The 13723-nt window shown below is 37.6% G+C and overlaps 1 protein-coding gene across 1 annotated transcript in view; it reads right to left on the reverse strand.

Moving 5' to 3' along the window:
- The window catches only part of FOXK2 (forkhead box K2), a 58066-nt gene that overhangs the window by 14061 nt on the left and 30282 nt on the right, over positions 1-13723 (reverse strand). The window contains exons 2-8 of the mRNA XM_084298541.1: positions 10074-10268; positions 7156-7303; positions 6573-6719; positions 3557-3750; positions 2539-2714; positions 1183-1479; positions 728-937 (exon numbers count right to left, since the gene is read on the reverse strand). Coding sequence (XP_084154667.1) covers positions 728-937; positions 1183-1479; positions 2539-2714; positions 3557-3750; positions 6573-6719; positions 7156-7303; positions 10074-10268 — 1367 coding nt within the window. The remainder of the gene's footprint in view (positions 1-727; positions 938-1182; positions 1480-2538; positions 2715-3556; positions 3751-6572; positions 6720-7155; positions 7304-10073; positions 10269-13723) is intronic.

The raw sequence follows: 13723 nt of genomic DNA on the forward strand, positions 1-13723 counted from the left end.
AATACATGTAGAAATATTTTTAGGCTATCTTATATCAATTTCCATAAGCATACTCTATAACAAAAAAGCTACTGCAGCATCAGATAACATCTCAAAGTGAAACTGTTGAAACAATCTCTATGCACCTGCAGAGCAAACAAAACTGAATACATCTGTTTAAGTTATGATAAATCCTGAACAATTAAAATTGTGATAGAAATACTGCTACCCAGTTAGACCGCTGAATCTGAGAGGGGAAGAGGGTATGCAGACAGAATAAGAATCTCAAAATCTTGGAGAATTCTCCTTCATTTTAGTGCCTTGCTCTTGTACAGGTTCAATAGCAACAGAAGAAAAAGATAACTGCTCAAAAAGCCAGTCTGTCCTGCCTTCTTGCTGGTTGGTTCTTGACAAATCATCTGGGGAGCAGTTACCATTTTAATGGCACTGTCTTACAGGAACTTCTTTTAAAACTTGTTTATATCCTGGGTTTAATGATGAGAGGTTGGTCACCACTAAACACATCACTGTAATGACTACAAGAGAATACATAGATCTTCAAGTAATCATCATTGAAGAGAAATGCTGGTTCTTACCAAGAGGGAGAGAACAAACTCATACAAGACCGTAATCAAAATTTTCTGTACAACTTAGTTTTCAGTACAACTACAAAATACACGAGAACATTTCAAAAATTCAGCAGCGACCGTTTTTGCAAAGCAACAGAACATCTTGACACAATACATACCAGCGTTGCCCTGTCCTTGGATCGCAGTGGTGATAGGTACTATGTGCGTTCCGTTCTGCGTTACAGTTTTTATTGGTAGCTGGTGTTGACCTAGAGGTGCCTGTTGCACTATGGTAACTGTCTGTAAGGGGGTGGTCTGAGATGTCTGAATGATACGACTAGCAGCTCCTATTGTAGCATGACTAATAGCAGGTATAGGCTCCACTTTAACTGAAAAACAGATGATAAAACATTGGTAAAGACAAGAACACATTAAAAATTCATTTACTTTTACTACAGGAAAGTAGTTTTACTTCACTACTCAGTGCAGATGCATACTGTTTAATTACTAGCTCCAACATGCATGAGGAATTACGATGCATTTCAAGTACTACACTTCAAACTGGAAGTAAATTTCAAATAATAATCCTTCCATATAAAGACCTCCCACAGCAACTAACCCCCCAGGTTCTCACCTTTTACTTCCTTGTGGTCTCCATTCTCTTGAGGTTCTACCTTGGGCTGGGTTACCATCGCAGCTTGCGTGACTACTGCCTGTCCAGCTACAGTGTAAGTGTTTGCTGGTGCTAATCCAGTCACGTTTGTGACAGACACAGCTGGTATCTGGTGAACAACATGAACTGTCTGAACTACAGGCTGCTGGGATGTTGATGTTGTCACAGGAGTTGCAACAGTGTAGGTGACGGGTTTAATAGTTTGTGGTAGCTGCCGTTGTACAGTAATTAAAACTGGTTGGCTAGATAGAGGTGATCCTATCAAGAAAGAGACAAAAATTAGGCTGCTAATTTTAATTATTTAATTTAAGCCAGTCATTTTTTTAACTTAATGTTAAAGCCTCGTAAGATTAACAACCTTCTTCATTAATGCCTGAGTGATCCAAAAGATAAAAATGGACAATGAAGATCATGCCACATGGCATTCAGTGCTGGGTTAGCTCGGTACAAGCTGTAACCATTTTGGCAAAAGCCCCCTTGCCATGCCCCTGCAAATGCAACTGTACTGCCAAAGCTATGTTTAATATTTATTCGGTAAAACTGCCTTCCGTAGATGGGAATTAAAGTGTGCTTCATGTACTGTGTGGAGGACCTCTGCAGTGGCAGAACTCCCAGCTTCCTAGGCTGCGGACGCACGGTCTCTGCTAAGGACTGGTTGCCTTTGTCACAGAATGGTCACTGCTACTTTTCCAGGTGCATCATCAACAAAATGGATGGCAAAAGTGTATCATCTAAACAAATAAATATGTATTCCATCACACCTTGCTCTTGCTTTTTTGCTTGTTGGGTTTTTTTTGTTCATGTTTATAAAAAAAGGAAAATTCTTATCATGCATATTTGTTCTCTCTCTTTAGCCTTGCAACTCTTTCAATCCCCAGCACTGAAAGGTTGAAATGACCACAGACGTATGTGAGATATTTGCTTATTTCTGTAACCCCCCAGTTAATGTATTTATTTTTCTAAACCAGAAAGAATATGTTGTATCCAAAGGAAGTGACAACTATTGCAAGACAGTACAGTCCTATACAGGACAGAAGCACAATCCCTGCTTAGTAATAAAGCCATTAAGGGTTCTGATACACACAGATAATGCAGCCTCTATGTCTGCAAAAAGCTGTTTACCTGCTATGTTTACATGCTTTACAGTGATTGCTCTAAATGTGAAGGGCTTAAATATTTTTACTGATTTTTGGTGTACTTGTGAAATCTTGGTAGTGCGTGCATGTAAACATATATATACATACACACACACGCTTGTATTATATATTAGCCCTCTCCCATCTCCAACCCCCAAATGCTTATTTCAGGATTCCTCACCTGGGGCACTCTGTGCAAATCGTGCTTCTTGTATTACCGCTAGTTTTGGCTGGATAGCACTAGGCTCAGGTTCCATTGGGACTGGAGATCCTTCCCGGGACAGACTCTCGGGGGTCTGGACTCCACTGGAGTGCGCAGACAACACTCCAGAGTGATTAGGAGAGGCTGGGGCACTTCTGCATTTAAAAATGAAAGCAGCAGCTGATGTGTTTTAACTTCTGAACTGTGACAGACAGTGACCTTCCTCTACAGAGACTGTAACACACACTGCCCACAGGAGGGCACCTCTGCCTTCTGGCAAGTACAGTTACAACCCAAAGCAGTTTTGATGATCTTTTAAAAAGCTTTTGTTAAACAAGAACAGGATTTAAAAAGCAAACTTCAGGTATAGTTAATGGAACAGAAGTGGCTGGATGCCTTCTTAATGTGACTCTCTACACAATCTGTGAAACATGAACATTTCTTCTGGTGGAGAAAGATGGTGAGCAAATCTGTCTAAAGGGCAAGCCAAAAAAATACACCAGTAGAAAGGCCATAACTTCACAAAGGGAATAAGTAAAACCCTTGTATTTTCCCATCAAATTCTGCTTGAACATTATCAAACTAGATGCATACTTGTAATTTCTAAGTTCAACAAAATGGTAACTGTTTTTTGATAATTTTCTTTGCTGATTTAAAGTGCAGTTTAAATGGCAGTTAGAAATTAAAATTATAATTCTGTTAAAAAAAAAAAAAAAAGAAAAACAACAACACAACCCAAAGGTACAGCAAGGCTTGCTTACATTAACAATCTGACAGTTAGTTATGTAAATTGAGTCAGTTCTTTAACACTGAAAATAATCAATAAAAACAAACCTAGTGTTTTGGCAGCCTCCTCGTAAATCATACAGAATTCAAATAATGAGTCTGGATGAAATTAAATTACTGAACTTGTGACTGTATCCAAAACTATCAAGTCTGTATCAGCCTGAAGATTAAACAACAGCCATAGTCTTTTTGTTCATCTGTTTTTCCTTACCTAGAAGAGAGTGGTCCCAGAGGGGTTCTAAAGCAAGGTACTCCCCTAGGCCGCCTTTTCCTAAAAGCCTGCTCTATTAATTTGCTTTCAGAGGCAGGGTCTATCCTCCAGAATGAGCCTTTGCCTGGTTCTTCCTGGGAACGTGGTACTTTGATGAAATAACGATTCAGAGAGAGATTGTGACGTATTGAATTCTATGGAACATAAAAAAATATGTAGAATTCATATAACTTTTTCAAGTCAGAATGTGGCCTACTGCAGCAGTTTGTACTACAGGAGACTCGGGGTTCAGCTCTTTCATTCCTTAATTCAACAGGAGTCAGAGCACTGCCAAGGTAGTGCCATAAACCTGGAAGGTACTCTTGCATTTTTCAAATCTTTGCCAACAGTTAAAAACCAGTATGTTAACGTGAAACACGGTGATTGCAACACTGTTAGAACACTACAAATACTTGAGCATAATGCAGTGTAAAAAAATCAAGAATTAGCAATCCTCATATACCACCCTTCCCCAGGTGTCAAGGAAAATACCAGGTTGTACTACAAGGGCCAGCAGAACACAGAATATGCTGATTCTGATCTTACACAATTCCCCTCTGTTACTGTTCCATAATACAGAAAGAGAAGATTAAATTACACAAGATCCAAATACAGCTATATTGTTGGGAGTTCACCCACAGTCTCTGTCTCAACAGAGGAGCCAAGGATTTAGTTTGTCTAGAAAAACAACAAATGGCAGTGGGTTCCAAAACAGCTCTTCAGTGAGATCTCTGCCACTCCGCTCTAGTTTGCGCATTGCTTTATCCTCACTTTGCTGTAACACACACAACCCTGATCAAAAAGATGCAGAAAACTGCTAACGCTCTGAAGTATCTATCTATGCTCGGCTTTGTGCACGTGCTTTTTTAAATTTAAATACATAAACCTAAAATCTTTCAAAAACATTATCACTGAAGCAGAAGAAAGTAAGTGTAAGAATACATACTGACATACTTGTGGGAGAACAGGGGAAAATGGAGAAAAGGCTTTACATTAACAAAAGCTCCTCAAAATCCTTCTTAGACGTATGTATTCATGACCCTGAAGGCAAATTTCGAAAACTTAAAGAAATGATAACCATGTATGGTTTCTTAAATGCAAACTGATGAAACCAGAAATGGTTTTTGTTGCCAAAAATTGAAACACAACTAGAAAGATGCCAAGAACATGCCTATAAACTGTATTTATTTCTCCGTATGCTAGAATAAAAGAGTAGATCCAAAAGTACCTGCTTAAAATACATTCACAAAGAGTCCTCTAGTCAAAATGAGAGTTTTATATACTAAAAGATATTAATACCTCAACAGTACTTACTAAGGTATAGGATTTGGACATTATACACATGTATATACTCTCTGGTTTGAATAATATGCATATATGGCCTCAAATATTATTTAAGACATCGATCAGATAAAATCACCTTAACTATAATCTAATACTTGAAGGCTAAGAGCTAGCAGGGCCGCTGATACATGAGGTACACCTGTTACTGTTATAGCAGTAACTACTAGTGACTGAACAGCATCTAATTTTCAGCTTTTTGCTTTATTTATTGATTTAGAAACAGGTGCTAATTATTTATTCCAGAACATATGTCTGCTGTGTCTATTATCCTAGCTTTGTTAATCATTCTACATCTAAATGCATACGCTGTTCTAAGACGGAATTCGTCAACTGCGTTGCAATGTATGCGTGGTTACATGATGCTTACATAAGGAAGCATTATACACACAGATACTCAACATATTTCAGAATAGGAAGCAAAAAGCAGACCAACATTTCATAAACAAAATCCTACTGCTAAAACAGATCTGTTAGTATGACTGCAGCCAGAATTCTGCATTATGTGAGAAAGGGAAAAAAATCTTCTAGGTGCTTCCTAGCCAGAACAAGAGTTAAGTCCTTCACTAGCCAAACCATTAGAAAAAGTTTGTAGAAGTGACATTCCCCATTAACCTTGGAATTCTCATTAAGAATGAGTCAACTCTCACATAGACTCTATGACAAATAAGTATGTGATTAATATTTAAAATCTATTCCTCCATGAGAGGTCATGTACTCTTTAGTCTTCTATTGTAGAGCAAGCAGCGTATTAACACTTCCTCGCTTTACCCCTCCCCCAGCCTCTCCAAATTTTATTTCCCTGAAATAACTCCAGAGCATGCCTCTGTTGCAGATCATGACTGTACTAAGAGCAGCACTGTGAAACTGATACTTGGTGATCGACAGGGCAGTCTGAACGTTACACGGGCAAACTGGCCAGTCCTGCTAATTGTGCTCTTCTGTCCTTCACTGAAACTAAAAACAGCAGCAAAGGCATTGAACCTTTACACGATCTGGAAAGACTACGCCAGACTGATTCATACTTGGTTAGTCATCCTGGCAAATGCTGGGGCTGGTCTCTTTAAAAAGGAAAAGAATGCAGAAATTAATTCTACAGAATTGAAGGCTTTGGGCTAACGCAGTACAGAATCAGTCAAGTTCACAAGTGGGCTACTGTGGAAATAAAAGGCACATAGTGCTAGATAACAGGTAACACATGCTTGCTCCTTCATTGTGTTGCATGGTCAAGATCCCCCTCTGCAAATAAACCTGAACTTGTCACATTTAATATCTTAATTTTATCCTGAAATAACAATACATATGCTTATGCAATTAAGTTACAAAGCATAACCACATTCCTGGATAGCATACATATACTTAAATCCACTGTGCTAACTGTCTTGCTCCCAGAAGTCTGTATGTATTGCTCCCACAGGTTTAGAGAATACCTTAACAGGAATAAAGTGATATTTCCAGTATCAAATAAGGTGTATTCCCTACTTTGTTGGAGATGTTACAATCAGAAAAGAGACAATTTCAATGAACACGCATTTAACAAATCCTATTTACGAAGGGCTGCTAGGCTCACCAATTGACTTATGACCAAGATGCTTCTTGAAGCAACAACAAAAAACATTCTAGAAATCAAGTTTACCTGCCAGCCCTTGTCTGCTGTCCTGTAGTATGGATAATTTTTAGTTATGTGCGTATAAATTCCATTTAGTGTAAGCTGCTTATCAGGTGCCATTGTAATTGCTTGTACTATTAACTGTGCATAGGAGTAAGGTGGTTTAGAGTCGTCCTACAGAAGAAAAATAAAAGTCTGGGTCAATAAAATTTAAAAATACATGCATCTTTTTATAAATTAAAAGGTACAAAACACAATTAATTCTGGACAACCGAAATCTTCAAGCAGAAAAGCTACAAATGTGCTCTTCTGTTTAATAGATTTCAAGATAAGACTAAAATGTGGAAAAACAAACATTAAAGAATTTTCAAACGCCTGTAAACAGATATGTAACTGCATACACATACAGCCCCTCTCCAAAGGTGAGGGGGAAGGAAGGTGTCAAAATAAATGTCACGTCTAATCACAAAACCCTAAAAATTAAAAGTTGGGAAAAAAAAGAAGTTGCATTGTGACTTAGTGCATATACTCCAGTAACAAAATTAGTCTTTCAAAAGTATTGCATTCAGTTAAGACTTAATTTACGGTTTTGATTTCAAACAATGCTTACCTTTGGGCTATCTCCACCCGATGCTTCCTTGTCATTTTCTGACTGTGAATTGTCAGCCATTAAATGTAGGTCAGATGGTATTACACGACTCATTTTGTACCCTGAAGAGCCTGCACCACGAGGGCTAGATGGGCAGGAATTTGCAGCACTGTAGAGCATAAAAAGAAGATCCTACTATTTTGTTATACAGTATATCACCACATTATATTTAATCAAAAAGCTCTTATTGCAGAAAAGGCCACTACCAGCACTTCCAGAGCAGAGTTAAAGGCCTGTCAGTATTTCCAATATAAACCCCCCATTTTCCAAGCCTTTCTAACTCATCCATGAGAATTAAAATCACTGCGGGAAGAAACCTGTCAAATGAAGCTCAGGCTTTGCTCCTCAAAGGAAAAAGGATTAACTGATTTATTAGGTTGCACTTTATTCATGTAAGATTTGCCAACAGAAAAGTCCATTTTAAAATGAGCGGTTGCTTATGTATTAAGCCCCTCATTTGAAACAAGAAACACATCGTGCCTGAAATTTCTACCATATGTTTGTATTTAGTCTGCTCAAAAAAGATCCTCTCCTGTGCAGTATTTTTGCACAGTTGAGAAAATATAACAAGCAGTGAGGCAAAAAATGATTCTCATTGAAATCTAAAACATTATTTTAACTGTTTGCAGGTGTGTTCATATACATACACAAACACAGATGTGTATAAAAATTCTAAACTCTATAAATAGGCTACTTCAGCACTGACTTAATCTGATTTCACTCAGTATTAGGTCAACAGAGCAAATACACTGTTACAAAGTAAAACTACCAATTGAAGGAAAGAAGTCAATCCGGATACCTCACATTTTGCCATCCGTCACAGAAAAACAAAGCTAAAAGTGTGTTGATTCCACTGAACATGTTCCTCAAGGTTGTTCCCCTGTCTCACAGGAACTACAGCTGCACACAAAAATAGTTTTCCTTCTACAACTCCCATTTCGCCAACAAGAGGCACTCAGTGGGCAATGTCTGTGCCCTTCCCTGAAAAAACACTGTCAGCTCTCTACAAGGGCACATACTTGGCAGAGATTTATATTGCAACTGATTTCAGCAGAGTCCGCAGCAATTCTAAAACGTAACTAAGAATTAGAATGGCAAAGGCTGCTGTGCCCCCAGAACCAGCCTATCCTCAATGACAATTTTTAACCTAACTTGAATCTATGGTTTCAAATAAAGAAAAAATAAAGCTAGAAAACAGCATTTGGATTTACACAATAACACTAATAAATTGACATCTGCCAAGTTTTGTTTATGTCTGACCTCTAAGGTTTCTTGCTACCTCCCTCTATATGTTCAGAAACATGGCAGGCACTACAGACTGGGCAATATATTTAAAAAAAATTATTATTGGACTTGAGTTTCACATCATTGGAAATCCAGCACTAATAATTTGCCCCCAGTGATATGCTGTACAAAGGAGACTGATGTGTTTTTGTGCTTTTTTTGATGTGTTTCATGGAAGAATCCTTGATTAGAGCCAAAACAGGCAACTATTTTTTTATTTTATTTTTTAAATATAGGTCACTGCTGTTCTGTGTTTTTACATATCAACTGACAACATCCTTCTCCTGAGCTCACTTTAGCATATATTGACAAAGCGACACATATGGTATAATCAAAGCAAGTTTACAGGTCTTCTATAAAACAGGATGATTTGAAGAGAAACTGTCATGCTTTGCTCTCAAAATAGACTCAAAACTGTCATCTTTTTTTTTGTTTGTAATAAACTGTACTCAACAGGTGCATGAAAGCCCCAAAGAGAATTACAAAATTCATAGTGAGGCAAAGACTGTGGTGATATACGTGATATTATCTGAAATATTTATGAGCTGCTCTGTCATTTCTTGGGCAAAATATGTTTTCTCTGAATTTTAATAAGAACGCAAACCTGTTATACAGTCAAGTCTAGATCCCTTTTCTCTCTGCTTCCACTATTTATATAGATCACATTGAACACTACAACATCTCAATGTTGCATTAAGATCACAAGCACAAAATAAGTCAATTTTGTCGCGAGCATGAGAGAAGTCAATTATCCTTACATTTATATTTCATTAATAGGATCTACATTTTTAAAGATCAGTCATTAACAGCCCTTCACTCAAATGAAGACACAGGAAGTTAAAGAACCTTCAAAGACACGTGTGTGGTTTTGAAAAATAACTGTAAGTGAAATTTTTGCTCCTAAACTTTCTGTGAAATTTCAAAGTTCTATTTAAACTAATTTTACCAATTTGTGAGCACAGCTAGCTTATGTTTAATTGAATTTCATCCCAAATAAATCAAACAATGGCTACAATTATCAAATTAAGCAGAACAAGCAAGTAAAAAGCCCAAGTTAACCTCCCTTGCAGAAGACCTCCCTACAGTGAACTCTTATGTTATACTTCATTTTAAGTAAATCCTCTGTTTACGTCCAGTAATGACCAATCAAAACTAAATCAGCTTTTGGAGCAAGAAATCAGTCTGTTTTCCACACTCTAATGATAACCAAAAAAATATTTTTTCTGTTGGTAAACTTTAAGGGGGACAGTGAATATCAGGATGTTTAAAATGGTACAATTGGGACTTATCTCAAGTCTTTCCATAAGCACTCAAGAGCAAAAAGCAATCTAAATCATCTGGAATGCAAATAAAACATAAGTTTCTTTGTTGCAAGAATCCTGAGCAAACTGGTACACACTGATCAAATGACATTTGGATACTAACGTCTGCTCATACAACTATTTTCACAGGTAGCAGAGTGGTAGTTTTCTCCAAGGCAGGTTACGCTGAGCTTAACTTTTACTGCAAAAGCAAAATACATAAAATGAAATAGAAAACTGCTTCAATTTTGTAAACACATATTGCCCTATATTCAATCTGCGGGGTTTAAATACCTGATGGTTCCTGTGGGAGAAGGGAGAGGGCTGATCAGGTGAGCCATGTTGTCTGGAATGTTTATCGTTAAGGGAGAGATCTGGGGTTGCACAGGCTTCACTGGGGACTCCGGGGCCTCCTGTTTTTCTCTCTTTTCATTGGACAGAGCTGTGAATGTTATCTTTATGTTTGTGCTGGGAAACCTGAAAGTACAGCTGAAAAATGAAAAACAAGTATGTAGGCCAGTTGTTTACAGAGAGTAAGTTTTTTTGTTTGTTTTGCATAACTTGCATATATCATCGTATTTAAAAGTTATGCTATTTACATAATTAGTTGTATCCACCTTCATCTTACTGGTCATAAAGATCAACATGACCAGAAAAAGATCCCCACGTAAATAACTTTAGAATTTACAAAGAAATATAAGCAAATGCAATTATCTGTAACAAGGGCAGTTTGTTTGTAATTGCTAAACTTCCTGAGGTTCATCCTGATCTTGCAGCTATCCCTAAAAGTAGTACTATTTTGAAGACAAAAGGCTATTATTTTGTGGTGTTAAAGAATGGCTGCTGCAAACCAACAAGTATGTCCATGATAATCAAAACTAATCAGGAGCATAAAAGTATGCAAATCTGATGCCTAACCAGCTTCATAGACTGTTTTCATAAAAGCTCTGATTTCTTTTCTCTTAAACATGTTAAACTCCTAGCAGTCCTAATTCTGACCATTTTCAGGGTATACAGCTGCTGCAGTGCCACATTCAACTATCCATTATGTAAAGGTGAATTTAAGAATGAAATTCAATAAACTTTCAAATTTCATATATTACCAAGTATTGCACCCCCAAATTTAAAGACTGATTATAATCAGAATATGATTGAAATTACCTATGTGTTGTTTTTTTTTTGTTTTTACAGGTGGAAAATAAAATGCAATTAATGCACCTTTGAACATTTTCCTTTTTTCATCCCTCTGTGTAAGCATTTAGCTGTTAACCCAATTAAAGGGAACAGGCTATTTATAACTTCTGAGTAAATAAACAGGTTGAGCAAACAAGAAACTTAATTTTCTCTCAACAAAAGCATTTACAGAAACGCAGTTCAAATAACTTTACTATCTTCTTTCTTAATTAAGCTGCTAGCCTACACAGCACTAAATCCCACGACTGTATTTACACACCTCTTCCACACAAGGAAGAGAACTTTCCAGTCATACATTACCTAGAAACAAACCTTAGGAAATGTTTTTAAAGTGATTTTATGTAGACCTGGTTTTATAAAGGAGGGAAGCTATGATACTGGAACAGGCCTAAGAAATGTAACTATGAATGCAAGATACAGACTGCAAACAAAAGCCATCATTTCTCTGAAAAAATACACAACATGAAAATGATGGAAGAATTGGAAGGCACACCAAGCGGAAGAATAGTCTTAAAAACATTAATTCTCACATGTTTGGGTTTCTGTGTCTTAAAGGATGTTTAGAAAACAAAGAAAACATTTGATTTTTACTACATTTCTTGTAACACACACGTGTTGCAATGATTCTTTTTTCCTACAATTCACACCCAAGCATGAGGAAAAAGAGAAAGGCGCAACAACGACCTTCCTCTTCCCTCTTGTGTCTCAGTATGGCCTACGTCCAAATTTAACAGGTGACCTATTTCTGAAACATGCTCAACGTACTAAATTAGGAACAGAATCCACACCAAAAAGCATAGATGCATTTCACTGGGAAAGTCGTGGACCAATTTGTGTGTTTTTTTTATTTTTTATTTAGTATCTTCAGGATCAGCTCACTAACATGCTTTTTCCAGTAGAAGTATTTTCTGCCTGTATTGTTTCAGCAATCATTGAAAGAGGTCTCAGCTGTTTGGCTACTAAAAATGTTTTCCAAACATTTCAGTTCATCAGCAATAATGACACCACCACTCCCTAAGTTTATGCCAGAAGAGGGTAGCCAAAGGGGACCTTTTTGCTAAAAACCTAATCAGGAAGATTAAATGAAAATCGCTGTGGGAAACTCAACAGCAATATTTCTTTGACAGAGACAGGCTCAAACTTCAGAATCACCTGTTTGACATATTTTACAAGGCTAGTCCATACCTGCAGAGTTACTACAGACCAAGCTTATTTCAACCTAAAAGAAACGCAGGAGCAACTGGATGTGACTTCAGATTCTCATTCACTGGCTCAGGGCCTTGGGGCCAGCAGCAAATAAAGACCAGCCGGTGTCCCCCAGTGCGGGGCACAGTGGGGAGGAGGTGGGTCTTAGAGCTTCAACACCTACCAGAAATACACACAAGGCTCCCGATGTTCTGCATCGGTATGCACACAATCAGCTCCCTTCTCACACTACCGCTCTGCCTTCAGGTATTATCTGCCCTGTGGGCATCTTTTGCAAAAAAGAAAGGGAGGATTGTTGTAGATGAGACTAAAGCAGAGATTCCAAAGCAAAGCTGACAAATGTTAGTCGAAAACTTCAGCTGGCTTTGGGAAAAAAAAACAAAACTAAAGGAGAAGCTTGACTAACTGCAGGTACAGTACAGGTTATAAAACGTATAGGTTACAAAAGTGCCACGAATCCAGTTTTAATACCAAACCCAAAGCTGTCACTGCTGTAGATCATGTTTCACATGCTGAGTCAAAGGACAGCATTGCTGAGGCGCTGCTTACACATCACTCTCCGGCTTAAACATGTGAGCACCTGAATCGTGTTATCAAATACCACATCTGTCAATTGATTCATGTTTGCAAACAGGTTTTTAATAGAAGCATATTTTTAATAACTGGAATATGGCCAAAAAGCACAACGAGAAGTGTCTACTAAGAGATTTTCTATGTAACTTAAATTAATGCATACATACTGCATTTACTTCCAAAATCAGAACCAAGTTGGTTTGGGCATATTCTTGAATTAAACCATGGCCTAAACAAACCCTACAGCACACCCAGAGGCGGAGACTTGTTCAAACATTTAGTCTATAGCAAGCTGAAGTCAACTTTACTCACTCTTTAAAGTATTTACAATATTTTTCTGATGTTCTAGCACACGATGGATGGTATAGAATAACCTCATCTATACAACCCACTTTAAAAGAATAAAACTGAAAAAATAAAGGCATAGTACTGCAAACGGTCGCTCTATAGCTCACTTACTCAGCTAACCCCCATTCCTCCTTTACAGGCTGATACCATTCAGGGTAGGAAATCAACAGAGCCATGACTGGACCAACGGAAAAAGAAGTTTACAAAACATCTGTGTTTAAAGAGTTACTAAAGAGTTACGTGATGAAACACTTGTGTGGTAGGTATCCAAGCGAAGAAAACAAACAGACTATTTAGCTGATGTGCCACTGTTGCACTGTATGTATTTCAAACAACTACTCACAGTACCCACATTTGAGTAATTTTATTTGTTTACTATGAAAAGTTCTTGGGTTGTACTTCCTACAGAGCATCAAAAAGGAGGACAGATATTTACAATCTAGGAAACTGCAGCAAAGGTGTCACACTTAAAATGCACCTCAGGATCCTAATTTTCTTTTAAAAAGTTCATTCTGGGTTAACTACGGGAAAAGGCGAGATAGGGAGGACAGATGAGCAGCACCTAGCTATTTCCAACAATTCCTTGGAAAACCATTCCTACCTGTACAGCTCCCAGCAAAATG

The sequence above is a fragment of the Netta rufina genome (genome assembly GCF_964035555.1).
Source record: "Netta rufina genome assembly, chromosome: 19".
NCBI lineage: Eukaryota > Metazoa > Chordata > Aves > Anseriformes > Anatidae > Netta > Netta rufina.